At 47.6% G+C, this 20036-nt stretch overlaps 1 protein-coding gene across 2 annotated transcripts in view; it reads left to right on the top strand.

Annotated features, from left to right (window-relative positions):
* The window catches only part of LOC137544907 (vomeronasal type-2 receptor 26-like), a 33806-nt gene extending 15626 nt beyond the window's left edge, over positions 1-18180 (top strand). For both annotated transcript variants that reach the window (XM_068266008.1, XM_068266012.1), the window contains 2 exons: positions 8366-8489; positions 17241-18180. In XM_068266008.1, the coding sequence (XP_068122109.1) occupies positions 8366-8489; positions 17241-18139 (1023 nt within the window). In that variant the 3' untranslated portion in view covers positions 18140-18180. The remainder of the gene's footprint in view (positions 1-8365; positions 8490-17240) is intronic.
* The last annotated feature ends 1856 nt before the right edge of the window (positions 18181-20036 follow it).

Below are 20036 nucleotides of genomic sequence, written 5' to 3'. Positions count from 1 at the left end.
CGCAGAGTCCTGACCTGCAGAGTTACCCCTCCTATAGGAAGACCACAGAGTCCTGACCTGCAGAGTTACTTCTCCTATAGGAAGACCGCAGAGTCCTGACTGCAGAGTTACCCCTCCTATTGGAAGACCGCAGAGTCCTGACCAGCAGAGTTACCTCTCCTATTGGAAGACCACAGAGTCCTGACCTGCAGAGTTACCTCTCCTATAGGAAGACAGCAGAGTCCTGACCTGCAGAGTTACCCCTCCTATAGGAAGACTGCAGAGTCCTGACTGCAGAGTTACCCCTCCTATTTGAAGACCGCAGAGTCCTGACCAGCAGAGTTACCTCTCCTATTGGAAGACCGCAGAGTCCTGACCAGCAGAGTTACCTCTCCTATTGGAAGACCACAGAGTCCCGACCTGCAGAGTTACCCCTCCTATAGGAAGACCGCAGAGTCCTGACCTGCAGAGTTATCCCTCCTATAGGAAGACCGCAGAGTCCTGACCTGCAGAGTTACCCTCCTATAGGAAGACTGCAGAGTCCTGACCTGCAGAGTTACCCTCCTATAGGAAGACCACAGAGTCCTGACCTGCAGAGTTATCCCTCCTATAGTAAGATCGCAGAGTCCTGACCTGCAGAGTTACTCCTCCTATAGGAAGACAGCAGAGTCCTGACCTACAGAGTTACCCCTCCTATAGAAAGACCACAGAGTCCTGACCTGCAGAGTTATCCTTCCTATAGGAAGGCCACAGAGTCCTGACCTGCAGAGTTACTCCTCCTATAGGAAGACCGCAGAGTCCTGATCTGCAGAGTTACCCCTCCAATAGGAAGATCGCAGAGTCCTGACCTGCAGAGTTACCCCTCCTATAGGAAGACCACAGAGTCCTGACCTGCAGAGTTACTTCTCCTATAGGAAGACCGCAGAGTCCTGACCTGCAGAGTTACCCCTCCTATAGGAAGACCGCAGAGTCCTGACCTACAGCGTTACCCCTCCTATAGGAAGACTGCACTGTCCTGAGCTGCAGAGTTACCCCTCCTATAGGAAGACCACAGAGTCCTGACCTGCAGAGTTGCCCCTCTTATAGGAAGACCGCAGAGTCCTGACCTGCAGAGTTACCCCTCCTATAGGAAGACCACAGAGTCCTGACCTGCAGAGTTATCCTTCCTATAGGTTCCTATAGGAAGACCACAGAGTCCTGACCTGCAGAGTTACCCTTCCTATAGGAAGACCGCAGAGTCCTGACCTGCAGAGTTACCCCTCCTATCGGAAGACCACAGAGTCCTGACCTGCAGAGTTATCCTTCCTATAGGTTCCTATAGGAAGGCCACAGAGTCCTGACCTGCAGAGTTACTCCTCCTATAGGAAGATCGCAGAGTCCTGACCTGCAGAGTTACCCCTCCTATAGGAAGACCACAGAGTCCTGACCTGCAGAGTTATCCCTCCTATAGGAAGACCGCAGAGTCCTGACCTGCAGAGTTAACCCTCCTATAGGAAGACCGCAGAGGCCTGACCTGCAGAGTTACCCCTCCTATAGGAAGACCACAGAGTCCTGACCTGCAGAGTTATCCTTCCTATAGGTTCCTATAGAAAGGCCACAGAGTCCTGACCTGCAGCGTTACTCCTCCTATAGGAAGATCGCAGAGTCCTGACCTGCAGAGTTACCCCTCCTATAGGAAGACCACAGAGTCCTGACCTGCAGAGTTATCCTTCCTATAGGTTCCTATAGAAAGGCCACAGAGTCCTGACCTGCAGAGTTACCCCTCCTATAGGAAGACCGCAGAGTCCTGACCTGCAGAGTTACCCCTCCTATAGGAAGACCACAGAGTCCTGACCTGCAGAGTTATCCTTCCTATAGGTTCCTATAGGAAGGCCACAGAGTCCTGACCTGCAGAGTTACTCCTCCTATAGGAAGATCGCAGAGTCCTGACCTGCAGAGTTACCACTCCTATAGGAAGACCACAGAGTCCTGACCTGCAGAGTTATCCCTCCTATAGGAAGACCGCAGAGTCCTGACCTGCAGAGTTAACCCTCCTATAGGAAGACCGCAGAGGCCTGACCTGCAGAGTTACCCCTCCTATAGGAAGACCACAGAGTCCTGACCTGCAGAGTTATCCTTCCTATAGGTTCCTATAGAAAGGCCACAGAGTCCTGACCTGCAGAGTTACTCCTCCTATAGGAAGATCGCAGAGTCCTGACCTGCAGAGTTACCCCTCCTATAGGAAGACCACAGAGTCCTGACCTGCAGAGTTATCCCTCCTATAGGAAGACCGCAGAGTCCTGACCTGCAGAGTTAACCCTCCTATAGGAAGACCGCAGAGGACTGACCTGCAGAGTTACCCCTCCTATAGGAAGACCACAGAGTCCTGACCTGCAGAGTTATCCTTCCTATAGGTTCCTATAGAAAGGCCACAGAGTCCTGACCTGCAGAGTTACCCTTCCTATAGGAAGACCGCAGAGTCCTGACCTGCAGAGTTACCCCTCCTATAGGAAGACCGCAGAGTCCTGACCTGCAGAGTTACTCCTCCTATAGGAAGATCGCAGAGTCCTGACCTGCAGAGTTTCTCCTCCTATAGGAAGACCGCAGAGTCCTGACCTGCAGCGTTATCCCTCCTATAGGAAGACCGCAGAGTCCTGACCTGCAGAGTTACCCCTCCTATAGGGAGACTGCAGAGTCCTGACCTGCAGAGTTACCCCTCCTATAGGAAGACCACAGAGTCCTGACCTGCAGAGTTATCCTTCCTATAGGTTCCTATAGAAAGGCCACAGAGTCCTGACCTGCAGAGTTACTCCTCCTATAGGAAGATCGCAGAGTCCTGACCTGCAGAGTTACCCCTCCTATAGGAAGACCACAGAGTCCTGACCTGCAGAGTTACCCCTCCTGTAGGAAGACCGCAGAGTCCTGACCTGCAGAGTTACCTCTCCTATAGGAAGACCACAGAGTCCTGACCTGCAGAGTTACCCCTCCTACAGGAAGACCGCAGAGTCTTGGCGCCAGTTATCGTAGTTAAAAAACGCCAGTTATCGTAGTTAAAAAACGGCGCCCCATAGAGAACCATTATCACTAGTTATTTTTCGTTTTTTGACAGCTAAAAAATGGCGCCGGCTTTAAAAACGAAATTTATCGTTTTAAAACTTTTTTTTTTTGTCCTGCCTGAACGATATTTATCGTTTTAACCCCTGCTTTGCTGCCGTTTGGAAAATATCTGCCCGCCGGCTTTAATGTTTAATAGCGAAGCCCCCTTAAAAGCTAAAAACACCAAATTTGCAGGGAATGTTAAGAAGAAAATTGTGAACAAGAGGAAAAAATTTTTTTTCAAAAAGACCTTATAGTTTTTGAGAAAATCGATTTTGAATATTCTTCTTCTGACCGTGGGAAAATTAAACGCCCGCCGACTTTAGCGGTTAATAGCAAAGCCCCTTTAAATGCCAGAAACACCAAATGTGTAGGGAATGTTAAGAAAAATAGTGGGAACACGAAGAAAAAAAAATTGTTCAAAAAGACCTTATAGTTTTTGAGAAAATCGAGTTTAAATCTTCAAAGGGAATGTATCTATTTAAATCGCGTACTGACATTTTTCCGTGGAAACTTTTTCCGCCGACTTTAGCAGTTAATAGCAAAGTCCCCTTAAATCCTAGCAACACCAAATTTGCAGGATATGTTAAAAAGATACTGGGAAACAATATTTTAAAAAAAAAATTGTATTTATTTTTTTTTTAAATTAAATTTTTTGGGTTATGTTCAGAGTGTGGGAAAAGTTTTGAAAAAAATGAGGTGGGGTCCCCCCTCCCGAGCCTCTGTAACCCCTTGTCCCCCATGCAGGCTGGGATAGCCAGAATGCGGAGCCCCGGCCGACTGGGGCTTCGCACCCTGAGCTATACCAGCCCGCATGGTCCATGGTATGGGGGGGCTCCGGGGGGGAGGGGCGGCCAAGCCTCCCCCTCCCCCCCGGAGCCCCTTGTCCAATCCATGGACAAGGGGCTCTTCCCCGCCTCCCTTGCCCCAGGTGGAGGCGGGGGCGACGACTCCCTGGGGGGGGGGTTCATGGTGGCATCTGGGAGTCCCCTTTAAGAAGGGGAACCCAGATGCCTGCCCCCCTCCCAGGAGAAATGAGTATAGGGGTGCAGGAGTACCCCTTACCCATTTCCATAAAGGGTTAAATGAAATAAAAACACAACAACGAGAAAAGTCCTTTAATGTTCTAAATTAACCAGAAATACTTACCTGTACCTTTAAGAAAAAAATCCCACGTCAATTAGGTCCCACGACAGTATCCTCCATCTTGCCACCTTCAGTTACATCTTGATTGAAGATCTCCGCCGCCCCGACGCCACACACGCCGCCTCCGCCGAACTGCTCTCAGCTATACTAAGTATAGCTAAGAGCAAAAAGCATCTTTAAATTTTAGCTCCAATGGTCCCCATTGGTTCCTTAACAGACCAATGGGGATCAGGAGGATCCCCATTGGTCGATAAGGAACCAATGGGGAGCCTTGGAGCCAAAATTTAAAGATGCTTTTTGTTCTCAGCTATACTTAGTATAGCTGAGAGTTGCGTCTATGCATCTATATAGACGCATTAGCGCTGGCTGCAGCTGCCCTCCCTGCCTCCCCCCACCTGTCACCCTCACCCATGCTGGCACCCAATGCACCCATGGGTGCCAGCATGGGTGAGGGTGACAGGTGGGGGGAGGCAGGGAGGGCAGCTGCAGCCAGCGCTAATGCGTCTGTATAGACGCATAGACGCAACTCTCAGCTATACTTAGTATAGCTGAGAGCAGTGCGGCGGAGGCGGCGTGTGTGGCGTCGGGGCGGCGGAGATCTTCAATCAAGATGTATCAGAAGATCGCAAGATAGAGGATACTGTCGTGGGACCTGATTGGCGTGGGATTTTTTCTTAAAGGTACAGGTAAGTATTTGTGGTTAATTTAGAACATTAAAGGACTTTTTTCGTTGTTGCGTTTTTATTTCATTTAACCCTTTGTGGAAATGGGTAAGGGGTGCTTTGTACCCCTATACTCATTTCTCCTGGGAGGGGGGTGGGCATCTGGGGTCCCCTTCTTAAAGGGGACTCCCAGATGCCACCATGAACCCCCCCCCCAGGGAGTCGTCGCCCCCGCCTCCACCTGGGGCAAGGGAGGCGGGGAAGAGCCCCTTGTCCATGGATTGGACAAGGGGCTCCGGGGGGGAGGGGGAGGCTTGGCCGCCCCTCCCCCCCGGAGCCCCCCCATACCATGGACCATGCGGGCTGGTATAGCTCAGGGTGCGAAGCCCCAGTCGGCCGGGGCTCCGCATTCTGGCTATCCCAGCCTGCATGGGGGACAAGGGGTTACAGAGGCTCGGGAGGGGGGACCCCACCTCATTTTTTTTTTTAAATTTGCTATCAATTTTTTTTTTAAATCTTCTGAGTGTGGGAAATAAATTTAAAAAAAAACGACGTGGGGTCCCCCCTCCCGAGCCTCTGTAACCCCTTGTCTCCCATGCAGGCTGGGATAGCCAGAATGCGGAGCACCGGCCGCGTGGGGCTCCGCACCCTGACTATACCAGCCCGCATGGTCCATGGATTGGGGGGTCTCAGAAGGGGAGGTGCAGCCAAGCTTTCCCCTCCCCCTCCGAGCCCTTGTCCAATCCAAGGACAAGGGGCTCTTCTCCACCTCCGATGGGCGGTGGAGGTGGAGGCCGCGATTTCCTGGGGGGGGGAGGTTCATGGTGGAATCTGGGAGTCCCCTTTAAAAAGGGGTCCCCCAGATGCCCACCCCCCCTCCCAGGAGAAATGAGTATAGAGGTACTTGTACCCCTTACCCATTTCCTTTAAGAGTTAAAAGTAAATAAACACACAGACACTTTGAAAAAGTATTTTAATTGAACAAAAAACATAACCACGAAAAAAGTCCTTTAATATTCTTAATTAACCATTAATACTTACCTGTCCCTTTAAATAAATGATCCCTCGCAATATCCTCGGAAATGTTCTATCAGTTACAATGTAACAAAGTTATTACAATGTAACAACTTTGTTACATTGTAACTACGCCGCACCCGACGTCACTCGCCGCCACCGCCGCGTCTGCGCTGACCCGACAGAGCTCTGAGCTATATAGCTCAGAGCTCTCTAAGCATCTTTGTATTTGGGCTCCAAGGAGCCCCATTGGTCCTTAGCAGACCAATGGGGTTCCTTTAAATCAGAAGGAACCCCATTGGTCTGCTAAGGACCAATGGGGCTCCTTGGAGCCCAAATACAAAGATGCTTACAGAGCTCTGAGCTATATAGCTCAGAGCTCTGTCGGGTGCGTGCGGGACGCTAAGTCCCCGCCGCCTCCCGCTGTCCTCCCCGCCTCTTCCACATGTCACCCACATGTCGCCCACATGTGGGTGACATGTGGGTGACAGATGTGGGCGGGGTGGACAGCGGGAGAGGGCGGGGACTTAGCGTCCCGCACGGACCCGACAGAGCTCTGAGCTATATAGCTCAGAGCTCTGTAAGCATCTTTGTATTTGGGCTCCAAGGAGCCCCATTGGTCCTTAGCAGACCAATGGGGTTCCTTCTGATTTAAAGGAACCCCATTGGTCTGCTAAGGACCAATGGGGCTCCTTGGAGCCCAAATACAAAGATGCTTAGAGAGCTCTGAGCTATATAGCTCAGAGCTCTGTCGGGTCAGCGCAGACGCGGCGGTGGCGGCGAGTGACGTCGGGTGCGGCGTAGTTACAATGTAACAAAGTTGTAACATTGTAATAACTTTGTTACATTGTAACTGATAGAACATTTCCGAGGATATTGCGAGGGATCATTTATTTAAAGGGACAGGTAAGTATTAATGGTTAATTAAGAATATTAAAGGACTTTTTTCGTGGTTATGTTTTTTGTTCAATTAAAATACTTTTTCAAAGTGTCTGTGTGTTTATTTACTTTTAACTCTTAAAGGAAATGGGTAAGGGGTACAAGTACCTCTATACTCATTTCTCCTGGGAGGGGGGGTGGGCATCTGGGGGACCCCTTTTTAAAGGGGACTCCCAGATTCCACCATGAACCTCCCCCCCCAGGAAATCGCGGCCTCCACCTCCACCGCCCATCGGAGGTGGAGAAGAGCCCCTTGTCCTTGGATTGGACAAGGGCTCGGAGGGGGAGGGGAAAGCTTGGCTGCCCCTCCCGTTCCGAGACCCCCCAATCCATGGACCATGCGGGCTGGTATAGTCAGGGTGCGGAGCCCCACGCGGCCGGTGCTCCGCATTCTGGCTATCCCAGCCTGCATGGGGGACAAGGGGTTAAAGAGGTCTGGGAGGGGGGACCCCACGTCGTTTTTTTTTTATATTTCCCACACTCAGAACGAAGTAAGTAAAACTCTTCCAACTTGGGGGAATCTATGAAAATAATACACTATTGTTACCTGTGCAAAAAAAACTGACATTTTCCGCATTTAAAAGACATTTTCGCCCTTGAAACTTAAAAATCGATTTTCTCAAAAACTATAAGGTCTTTTTGAAAAAAATTTTTTTCCTCTTATTCCCACTGATCCCCTTAATATACCCTGGGAATTTGGTGTTCCTAAACTTTAAGCAGGCTTTGCTATTAACCGTTAAAGTCGGCGGGTTTTTAAATGTTTACATTTTTCCTTTGAAACTTTAACATCGATTTTCTCAAAAACTATAAGGTCTTTTTGAAAAAAAAATTTTTCCTCTTGTTCACAATTTTCTTCTTAACATTCCCTGCAAATTTGGTGTTTTTAGCTTTTAAGGGGGCTTTGCTATTAAACATTAAAGCCGGCGGGCAGATATTTTCAAAACGGCAGCAAAGCAGGGGTTAAAACGATAAATACCGTTCAGGCAGGACAAAAAAAAAAAAAAAACAGTTTTAAAACGATAAATTTCGTTCTGCACTATTTTAACCTTTGAAACGATAAATATCGTTTTAAACATATATCGGGCAGAAGGTGGCGCCATTTTTTGGCCGGCGCCATTTTTCACTAGACGCTCCCTTTCCTGCATGTTTTGGGAGTGCATGGGGCGGGGAAGAGGAGGGAATGGGGCAGTGATATGAAGAAACACTGAAGCAAGCCAGCTTCTTACTGTCTGATAATCTGTAGCCAAAAGTCATCATTTTACAAGAAGTTATTATAGTAACTGGAGGAATGAGGAGAGGGATAGACAGTGAGGGTCCAGCCTAGCATGATCTTACCCCTGCAGTTAGCTCAGGTAGCTTTGCCTGTGGTGGCAGGGGTGCCAGGGGTGCTTTAAGGGTTGCTTGGTCTCCTCAGTGTAGAAATCTTTGCTTTTTTAGTTCCTTTATGCTCTGTGGTGGTCAGACTCATTGTCTGTGTTAGTGATCTGCCAACATACATGTGTTTTATATATACTGTATATGAATCATAATGTATTGAAAATCTATCTCAGGTATCACTAGGTCGATGTTCTCCAGAATGTCCTCCTGGATTTAGGAAAGCTGTAAGAGAAGGATATCACAAGTGCTGCCATGATTGTGCTCCGTGTTCTCCAGGAGAAATATCCAACCTATCAGGTGACCAGAGTGCTCGTGTAATACTAATTCTGAGAAATGGTGGATCATAAATGCTTGTTTTATTTCTTGAAATGGGGAGGTGCAATATTTATTTTCTAATATTTGTCCTGTGTGTTCACTCAACACAACAACTAGGTACATGCAGTGAGGTGGGTTCACTGAACACAAAAGGTAGGTACATGCAGTGAGGTGGGTTCACTCAACACAACAACTAGGTACATGCAGTGAGGTGGGTTCACTGAACACAAAAGGTAGGTATATGCAGTGAGGTGGGTTCACTGAACACAAAAGGTAGTTATATGCAGTGAGGTGGGTTCACTCAACACAGCAACTAGGTACATGCAGTGAGGTGGGTTCACTGAACACAAAAGGTAGGTATATGCAGTGAGGTGGGTTCACTGAACACAAAAGGTAGTTATATGCAGTGAGGTAGGTTCACTCAACACAACAGCTATGTATATGCAGTGAGGTGGGTTCACTCAACACAAAGGTAGGTATATGCAGTGAGGTGGGTTCACTGAACACAAAAGGTAGTTATATGCAGTGAGGTAGGTTCACTCAACTCAAAGGTAGGTATATGCAGTGAGGTGGGTTCACTGAACACAAAAGGTAGTTATATGCAGTGAGGTGGGTTCACTCAACACAACAGGTACTAGTAGGTATATGCAGTACTGGGTATTAAATGTGCAGCTCCCTGTCACACACACAGGTAGTCACTGAATGTGCTGCTGAATGCTGGTGGGCTGCTGGCAGTGGCACACACACAGTATGAATTAGCAAGGCTGTGTCTGCAACACAAGTGTCAGTTTGACACACAGAAGAAAAAAAATTAGATCACAAGAACAGGATTAGCTCTGAAAAGAGCTGCTGAATGAGGGGTGCTATTATAGCAATACAATTCAGCCAGGAGCAAGCTAACAAGCCAAGAGCCTGACTAATCTGTCCCTAGGAGAAAGTGTGCAGCAGCTCACTCTACTCTGTCTATTTACAGGCACACGAGTGAGTGTAATGGCCGCCGGAGCCTGCCTTATATAAGGGGGGAGTGGCTCCAGGGCTGAGTGTAGCCTGGTTGGCCACAATGTGCCTGCTGACTGTGATGTAGAGGGTCAAAGTTGACCCTCATAGAGCATTATGGGGTGAATCAAATTTCCGGGATAGTTCGCCTGGAACCATTAACCGGCGAACCGTTCGGGCCATCTCTAATTCTATCTACTACTGCTCTATTACTGACTGTATACTTGTATTTAGCTAGCCAGTGAGTGATTAACTTAAGTTACCTGTAGTTGGTATAGTAGTCAGTGACAATGTACTGATTTGCTGGCAGGTTCAACTTCACACTGATTCTGCTGCTCTATTACTGTATACTTGTTAGCTAGCTAAGCCAGCCAGTGAATGATCATCTTCAGTTAGTTTCAGTCACTGCCACTGTTGTTCAGTCACTAAGTTTAGTTAGTGATATTGTACTTTGCTACTGGCGTGTAGTCTCCGGTTAGTTTGCTGTGCGCATAGTGCAGGCAGACCGCTGTCCACTGATTTTTGTGCTCTTATTTTACTGTTTTTGACACTTGTATTCAGCCAAAGGAGGGGGCTCAGCGGTTTGGAAATTTTTTAACGTGTGTACCTCAGATCGGAGCAAAGCCGTCTGTTCTCTCTGCCTCCAAAAATCGAGCCATGGAAAGGCCAACTCTCACGTAGGGACAAGTGGCTTACGAAGGCACCTGGAGAAAAGGCACAAACAGCAATGGGAAGAACACCTGAGGAAAAGCAGCACCCAAAAGACAAGCCACCCTCCTTCTCCTCTTCCTCCTTCAGGTGCAGCATCTTCAGCCGCTTTCTCCCTTGCACCTTCACAGGCACCCTCCTCCACTCCGCCTCTGCCCTTGAGCGGTTCCTGCTCCTCTGCCCACAGCAGCCAGGTGTCTGTGAAGGAAGTCTTTGAGCAGAAGAAGCCAATTTCTGCCAGTCACCCTCTTGCCCGGTGTCTGACAGCTGGCGTGGCAGAACTATTAGCTTGCCAGCTATTACCATACAAGCTGGTGGACTCTGAGGCTTTCCGTAAATTTGTGGCCATTGGGACATTTCAGTGGAAGATACCAGGCCGCAAATATTTTTCTAAAAATGCCATACCCAAACTGCACCGTGAAGTTGAGAGGCAAGTGGTGTCATCTCTGGCGAAGAGCGTTGGGTCAAGGGTCCACCTGACCATGGATGCCTGGTCTGCCAAGCACGGGCAGGGCCGCTACATTATGTACACAGCCCATTGGGTCAACCTGGTGAACGATGACAAGCAGGGAGTACGTGGCTGCGCAGCGGACCAACTTGTGACACCTCCACGGCTTGCAGGCAGGCCTCCTGCCACCTCCTATCCTTTTCCTCCTGCTACATCCTCTTCGCTGTCATCCTCCTCCTCCTCCTTGGCAGAGTGGCAGTTCAACTCTAGTGGTGCTGCCATCTCCTCCTCTCCAGCTACACAGCCCCATCTCCCCAGAGCCTATGCTGCATGCCAGGTATGACGGTGTCACGCCATCTTAGACATGTCTTGCCTCAAAGCAGAGAGTCACACTGGACCAGCTCTCCTGGCTGCTCTTAACAAACAGGTGGAGCAATGGCTGACCCCGCACCAGCTGGAGATCGGCAACGTGGTGTGTGACAACGGCAGCAATCTCCTTTCCGCTTTGAATTTGGGAAAGCTGACACATGTACGCTGTATGGCACATGTGCTGAATCTGGTCGTTCAAAGATTTGTGTCAAAGTACCCAGGCTTAGAAGACGTCCTGAAGCAGGCCAGGAAGTTGTGTAGGCATTTTTAGGTGGTCTTACACGGCCATGGCACGCTTTATGGACATTCAGCGGAGAAACAACTTGCTGGTGAGACGCTTGATATGCGATAGCCCGACTCACTGGAATTCGACCCTGCTCATGTTCTCTCGCCTGCTAGACCAGGAGAAAACTGTCACCCAGTACCTGTACAATTACAGTAAAAGGACACAATCTGGGAAGATGGGGATGTTCTGGCCACAGAACTGGACACTGATGCGAAATGCATGCAGGCTCATGCAGCCGTTTCAGGAGGTGACCAACCGGGTGAGTCACGCTGAAGGCACCATCAGCGACTTGATCCCCTACACTTACTTCCTGGAGCGTGCGATGCGTAGAGTGGTGGATAAAGCTGTGGAGGAGCGTGAAGAGGAACAGTTACGGCAGGAAGAGTCATGGAAACAATTTTCATCTGAACCAGATGTTTCCTCAACACCTGCGGCAGCACAGAGGGGGGAGGAGGAGGAAGAAGAGGAGTTGTGTGGGGACGAAGAGGAGTCAGACTTGGATGATGAGGAAGGTGGTTCTATGGAGGAGGAGGAAGGCGGTGGCAGAATAACAACCGCAGCAGCCATCACAAGGGGCTTGTGCTGCTACACGTTCCCGTGGTATTGTTCGTGGCTGGGGGGAGGAAGAGAACTTGAGACTCAGGAAGAGCAAGAGGAGATGGATAATACATCTGGATCCGACTTTGTGCAGATGGTCTCTTTCATGTTGTACAGCCTGTTGAGGGACCCCATATAAAAAAACTCAAGTGGAATGACCTGTACCGGGTGGCCACGCTACTAGACCCTCGGTACAGGCACAAAGTGGCGGACATGGTACCAACTCGCCTGAAGGTGGAAAGGATGCAGCACATGCAGAACAAGCTGACAATGATGCTTTACAATGCGTTTAAGGGTGATGTGACAGCACAACGCAATAGAGGTACCACTGGCAGTAATCCTCCTCCTCCCAAGTCCACGCAGGCAAGAACAGGACGCTCCAGTGATCTCATGGTGATGTCGGACATGCGGACATGCTTTAGTCCAACGCCTCGCCGTAGCCCTTCCGGATCCACCCTCCACCAACGCCTGGACCGGCAGGTAGCCTACTACCTGGCGTCAACTGTGGATGTAGACACTGCGAGCAGCGACGATAAACCCTTGGACTACTGGGTGCGCAGGCTTGACCTGTGGCCAGAGCTGTCCCAATTTGCAATCCAACTTCTCTCTTGCCCTGCCTCAAGCGTCCTGTCAGAAAGGACCTTCAGCGCAGCTGGAGGCATAGTTACTGAGAAGAGAAGTCACCTAAGTCACAAAAGTGTTCAGTACCTGACCTTTATCAAAATGAATGAGGCATGGATCCCGAATGGCTGCTGCCCGCCCAAAGAGTAAGTCAGTCCCCACACACAGCATCTCTGCCTGCACGCCGTGTGACTGCTGGCTGCCTGCACCAAGACTAAGTCAGTCCCCACACAGCACCACTGCCTGTCGGCCGCTTGACTGCATTCTCCGCCACCACCAACAGGGTCCAGGACTCTAGGCGGATTCCTGAATTTTTTAGGCCGCTGCTAGCAGCGGCCGCTATAATAATTTTTCTGGGGCGTCTACATGCCTGCCTAATTTTTCTGGCTGCACTGCGGGCGGCTGCAACAACAAAACAAAAGGCATGTACAAGTGCCCATCCCCTGATCATTACCTTGCCGTGGTGAAGGGGCTTGCGTATCACAATGAAGCAATGACCGGCGCCTAGATGAGTGTCTCGGGGGGCACACCAAAGATAAAAAGGTTGTTGCTTCATTGTGGTCAGACCAAATTTGATCAGCTGGACAGTCACTGTTCTGTCCTTCAGCTACATCAGCCGGGCGACCATGTGGGCTGTAAAGTCACCATCACCTGCACTCTCGTCATGGTGCGCACCGGTCCAGCACGGCTGTCACTACACAAACAGCTGTTTGCAGCCACTGCATACCTTTCACTGCATCTGTGACTGCACATTGTATTATACCTGGCAGTCAGTGCATACCTTTCACTTGAATGGATGGCAGACTTGCCCTCCATAACTGATTCTCGTTAAAGGATTTAAAGTAGATTCATTAAATTAGTGCCTCAAAAGTCCTCCTGAGTCCTGTATTGTTATTTTTGGTCACTACCTCGGGGCAGGCATGCCTGCTGCCCTCCTTGCCTGGATGTGTGGTGGTAGCCGTTTATTAGGCTACAAATCTGGACCGAAATCACACCAGGAAGGATGTCCCGGCCATTACCCATGGTCAGTGGTCACAATGGCAGACTTGACCTCCATAACACATTCTCGCCGGAGACCAACCAGGTGAATCGCAGTGAAGGCACCATCAGACTTGCCCTCCATAACTGATTCTCATTAAAGGATTTAAAGTAGATTCATTACATTAGGGCCTCAAAAGTCCTCCTGAGTCCTGTATTTTTATTTTTGGTCACTACCTCGGGGCGGGCATGCCTGCTGCCCTCCTTGCCTGGATGTGTGGTGGTAGCCATTTGTTAGGCTCCAACTCTGGACCGGAATCACACCAGGAAGGATTCCCCGGCCATTACCTTTGGTCACAATGGTAGACTTGCCCTCCATAATAGATTCTCGTTGCAGGTACTGAACAGCAAGTAAAAAATGTAATGTAAAAAAAATAGATGTAAGCTTTAACAATGGTAGAGAAAGAACCATCGAAAGTTGATAAGGCAGAAAGACATTACCTAACCAGACATCACTGAGTGAGGAAGAGCAATCTCGCCATGGTGCGCACTGCGCAGTTGTCCACCACGGTCATCACTACACAAACAGCTGTTTGTGGTGCGTTACACAGTGAGTTTGGTGTGTTAGTGTGAAGCAGTACTCTAATTACACTACCTGATTGATGTATACACATGCAAGATGTTTTAAAGCACTTTAGGCCTGTAATTTAGCATACAATGTGATTTCTGACCTTAAAACGCTGCTTTGCGTCACATCCAGATTTTTCCAGGGGACTTTTGGCATGTATCCCACTCCGCCACCTGGGGGTTCAGGTGTTAGACCCCTTGAAACATCTTTTCCATCACTGTTCTGGCCAACATAAGTGTTTCTAGTTTTCCAAGTTCGCCTCCCCATTGAAGTCTATTGCGGTTCGCGAAAGTTTGTGCGAACCGAACCTTCCGTGTTCGGAGGTTCGGGCCATCTCTAGATAGAATCAGTGAACCTGCCTGCACTGCACTAAGAACAGCAATCAGTACACGCTCTCACTGACAACTACACTGACTACAGCTAACTGAAGTAATCACTCACTGTTGGCTAGCTGAATACAAGTATCAAGCACAGCATAAACAATGTTAGGAGTAAAAACTCTATGATTTTAGGACAAAATGCACTTGCTGAAGCAACAAATGGCCTGGAGATGATCCTCTCAGTGCCACAGTCTAGCAAAGATGGAACTTTTCATCATGGCCGCCGCATTATATAGAGGAGAGAAGGGGAGGGCAGAGCCTCCCCTCCTATGATCGGTTGCTAGGGCCTGGCTGGGGGCCACTGATTGACCCAGGAACATAATTTCTGCCCAATCACGACCTAACCACAGCTTTCCACCGCGATCATGAGCGTGATCACGGCCTGAATATTTGTAATCACGGCTGCCTCGTGGTTGAATACTGTGATTAATAATCGATCACGGCTTCGGATTCGGCAGACAAATAGAGAAAACAATTCTTGTGAATCAGCTATTCTGTGATTACGGAAATTGTCTGAGCACCACTGGACACAGGTAAACATGGATACAGTGACATCACTAGCAGACACCGGTAACACATGAATACAGTGACATCACTAGCAGACACCGGTAACACATGAATACAGTGACATCACTAGCAGACACAGGTAAACATGGATACAGTGACATCACTAGCAGACACCGGTAACACATGAATACAGTGACATCACTAGCAGACACAGGTAAACATGGATACAGTGACATCACTAGCAGGCACAGGTAACACATGGGTACAGTGACATCACTAGCAGACACAGGTAACACATGGATACAGTGACATCACTAGCAGACACAAGCAACACATGGATACAGTGACATCACTAGCAGACACAGGCTACACATGGATACAGTGACATCACTAGCAGTCTCAGGCGACACATGGATACAGTGACATCACTAGCAGACACAGATAACACATGGATACAGTGATATCACTAGCAGACACAGGTAACACATGGATACAGTGACATCACTAGCAGACACAGGTAACACATGGATACAGTGACATCACTAGCAGGCACAGGTAACACAGGGATACAGTGACATCACTAGCAGGCACAGGTAACACATGGATACAGTGACATCACTAGCAAACACAGGCAACACATGGATACAGTGACATCACTAGCAGACACAGGTAACACATGGATACAGTGACATCACTATCAGACACAGGTAACACATGGATACAGTGACATCACTAGCAGACACAGGTAACACATGGATACAGTGACATCACTAGCAGACACAGGTAACACATGGATACAGTGACATCACTAGCAGACACAGGTAACACATGGATACAGTGACATCACTAGCAGACACAGGTAACACATGGATACAGTGACATCACTAGCAGACACAGGTAACACAGGGATACAGTGACATCACTAGCAGACACAGACGACACATGGATACAGTGACATCACTAGCAGACACAGGTAACACATGGATACAGTGACATCACTAGCAGACACAGGCGACACATGGATACAGTGACATCACTAGCAGACACAGGTAACACATGGATACAGTGACATCACTAGCAGTCACAGGCGACACATGGATACAGTGACATCACTAGCAGACACAGGTAACACATGGATACAGTGATATCACTAGCAGACACAGGGAACACATGGATACAGTGACATCACTAGCAAACACAGGTAACACATGAATACAGTGACATCACTAGCAGACACAGGTAACACATGGATACAGTGACATCATTAGCAGGCACAGGTAACACATGGATACAGTGACATCACTAGCAGACACATGTAACACATGGATACAGTGACATCACTAGCAGACACAGGTAACACATGGATACAGTGACATCACTAGCAGGCACAGGTAACACAGGGATACAGTGACATCACTAGCAGACACAGGTAACACATGGATACAGTGACATCAATAGCAGACACAAGTAACACATGGATACAGTGACATCACTAGCAGGCACAAGTAACACAGGGATACAGTGACATCACTAGCAGACACAGGTAACACATGGATACAGTGACATCACTAGCAGACACAGGTAACACATGGATACAGTGACATCACTAGCAGACACAGATAACACATGGATACAGTGACATCACTAGCAGGCACAGGTAACACATGGATACAGTGACATCACTAGTAGGCACAGGTAACACATGGATACAGTGACATAACTAGCAGGCACAGGTAACACATGGATACAGTGACATCACTAGCAGAAATGTTGATTTATCTTTCTGGTTTTAAGATTTCTGCAGAATTGTATTTTTTTGTCATTAAAGGTATTTGTAAAATAAATAAATAAATAAATAAATACATACATAATTAAATAAATACATTTAAAAAACAATTCCGTGTAATCTTGATTTCTGCATACTTATTCCTGCGGCAATAAACCCAGTTTTTCAATTCCATATTATTTTCTTGACCATCCCTAATCACTAGCAGACACACACGTGCACGCACGCCTGCGCACACATACACACACACACGCACGCATGCACACATACACACACACATGCACACATACACACACACATGCACGCATGCACACTCTCTGTCTCTCTTTCTCTCTGTCTATACTTAATAATAAGCCACACCATCACAGCTGATAGCGTTCCTCCTGTTGTGTGTTTTGTGTGATTGTATCTCCTGCTTTTGTTCCACAGACAGTGAGAGCTGCCAGCGATGTCCTGCCATGGAATGGCCCAATAATAATAACACTCTTTGTATTGCCAAGGCTGTGGAGTATTTGGAATATGGGAAGGATGTTTTAGTTTTAGTGGTTTCAGTATCTTCTATCTTACTTTCTGCTGCATCACTCTTCATATTTGGGCTATTTGTTTGCTATGGTAATACTCCCCTAGTCAGAGCTAATAATAGAAACCTCAGCTTCATTCTGATTTCCTCTCTCATGCTGAGCTTCCTCTGTGTGTTCCTGTTCCTCGGTCATCCCACACAAATCACTTGTATGCTGCAACACATTTCCTCTGGAGTTTTCTTTACTGTCTCCTTATCTTCAATCCTGGCCAAAACCATCATGGTGTTCATCGCTTTCAAAGCCACCAGGCCTGGTAGTTCCTGCAGGAAATGGGTGGGAGTGACACTCTCTAATGCCGTCATGCTGATCTGCTCATCCATTCAGGTCATGAATGGTGCACTTTGGTTGTCCATCTCTCCACCATTTCAGGAGTCTGACATGGAATCTTATGAAGGGAAGATCCTCCTTCGCTGCAATGAAGGCTCCACTTTGGCCTTTTATTTCATGCTCAGCTACATGGGGCTTCTGGCCGGTGTGAGTTTTGTTGTGGCTTTCATGGTGAGGACATTACCGGACAGCTTTAATGAGGCCAAGTACATCACGTTCAGCATGCTGGTGTTCTGCAGTGTCTGGATTGCCATGATCCCGGCCTATGTGAGCACCAGAGGGAAGTACACAGTGGCTGTGGAGGTATTTGCCATACTGGCCTCCAGTGCTGGGATATTAGGCTGTATATTTCTTCCCAAACTCTACATTCTGCTGATGAGACCGGAGCTGAACACCAAGAAACGTCTGATGGGAAAATAATGAGATAACGTACTTCCTGAATATTAGTGTGAGTAATCATAGCAAATAAACCTAAAACTGACAGCTCGTTTAGTGTGTTTATTTCTGTCACAGATGAGCAGTAACCTTCAGTCAGGGTGTCATATTAATTCATAAATGATGATAATATGATATTATTATTGTTATTAATTACAGCCATACAGCCTTTTCCTTTTTTGTTTTTAAAATAAAAGTACAGAGAGTATCTGCTCACAGTAATTGTGAATGTTACACAAGATAATGGATATCCTGATGTAAGAAATAAGTGTGATTGCTCGCAGGGAAATTTAGTGTTTTCATTTTCCAAAATGATGTTTCTTGAAAATGTATTAGATTGAAATAAATATGACCAGAAAAAGATAGTGTTAGGAACCATGTACTGTTATTTCCTGCCTGCTGGTGGCAGTATTGGCTTCCGCTGCCATGGACTTCCACCATCCACCAGCAGGTGGCTATTTCCTGATCCAGACAACCCTGGGCTCCCACTATCCACCAGCAGGTGGCTATTTCTTGATTCAGACAACCCTGGGCTTCCACCATCCACCAGCAGGTGTCCTTTCAGTTACTGTACAAAGGACTTGCAGTTCCCATTCTGGCCAGCGGGTGATTTAGGAGCACTGTTTGCAGAAACACACCTCCAGCTTCTTCCTGATTCTGATTACATGGACTATACAAGAGAACCTGAGGCGGCAAATTTTCATAAAAAATACCACTGCCTTATCCCAGGGCTAGCCCAATTAGGTAGCCTCAATTCCTGCTACTCTTTGCTGCTCCTGTTACTAGATATCAGCCACTTTAACTTTCAGTGACTCCTGGGGTCATGAGGATGGGCAGATGAGATCCAGAACTGGACAGAATGGCCCAATGACATCTGTGAAACGGGGTTAGTAATGCCCACAGTGGGTGTCTTGCAAGAGTGCCTCTCCTGCAATGGACACCCCATCTCCTTAATCACTTCTCTAACACAGTTTTTTCCTCTTCAAAAGCTGTTCCCATTTATTTGGTAATAACTTTATCACTAATTATCACACTGAAATGATCTATACATTATTTTTTGCGGAACAAACTAGGCTTTCTTTGGGCAGTACTTTATGCTAAGAATTATATTATTTTATATGCATTTGACAGGTAAGAAGAAGAAAAAAATAACCAATTCGGGGTATCAGTTGAAAAGGGCGCCTCAGCTGCCTGCATGAAAAGGGTGCCGCCATAGACGTCAATGTTATTTCTGGAAATATGGGCTACAAGGTGTTGAAAAGGGTGCCCGAGTTTTGATATGGGCTACAAGCACTGGAAGCCGAATAATTTCATTCCCCCACTATCCATGGCGGCCTGGAGGGGAAATAGTAATTAACATGGCTCAGACTTTTTTCATAGCCAAAGTTTTTATATGGGCTACACGAGGTGCCTTTTTTGTAGCCGAAGTTAGTTTAAATGGGCTCCACCGGGCACTCTTTTTTACTGGCACCCTTTTCATATAAACCCCCATTTCTGAGCTAAAATAAAATGTGCTATTGTAGGTAAAACAGCGAGTCAGCGACATTTTATTTGCCCATTTGCCTGGTTATTACAATGTTTATATTGTGTCTCTAGTACAATGTACGACGATAATATTTTATTTTGGGTTAGGTTTGAAGGAGTTAAAAAAACAATGAAAATGTATTTAATTTTCTATGGTAAGTGTATAATGGTGTATTTGGATGTAGTTTTACTTTTTGGCCACAAGATGCTATACTAACTCAGTTTCCTAAAAACTGAAAACAGAACCAATTGTTTACATGTGTTTCTAGCTGTTTATAAACAAGGACGTAGAAAAGCGCTGCAGAAGTTACTAACATGTGGCAAGCCACATGTCTGCAATTTATGGGTTTAAAGCAGG

This window comes from Hyperolius riggenbachi, chromosome 1, assembly GCF_040937935.1.
Source record: "Hyperolius riggenbachi isolate aHypRig1 chromosome 1, aHypRig1.pri, whole genome shotgun sequence".
In the NCBI taxonomy this organism is placed as follows: domain Eukaryota; kingdom Metazoa; phylum Chordata; class Amphibia; order Anura; family Hyperoliidae; genus Hyperolius; species Hyperolius riggenbachi.
This window is presented reverse-complemented; position numbering and strand designations above follow the sequence as displayed.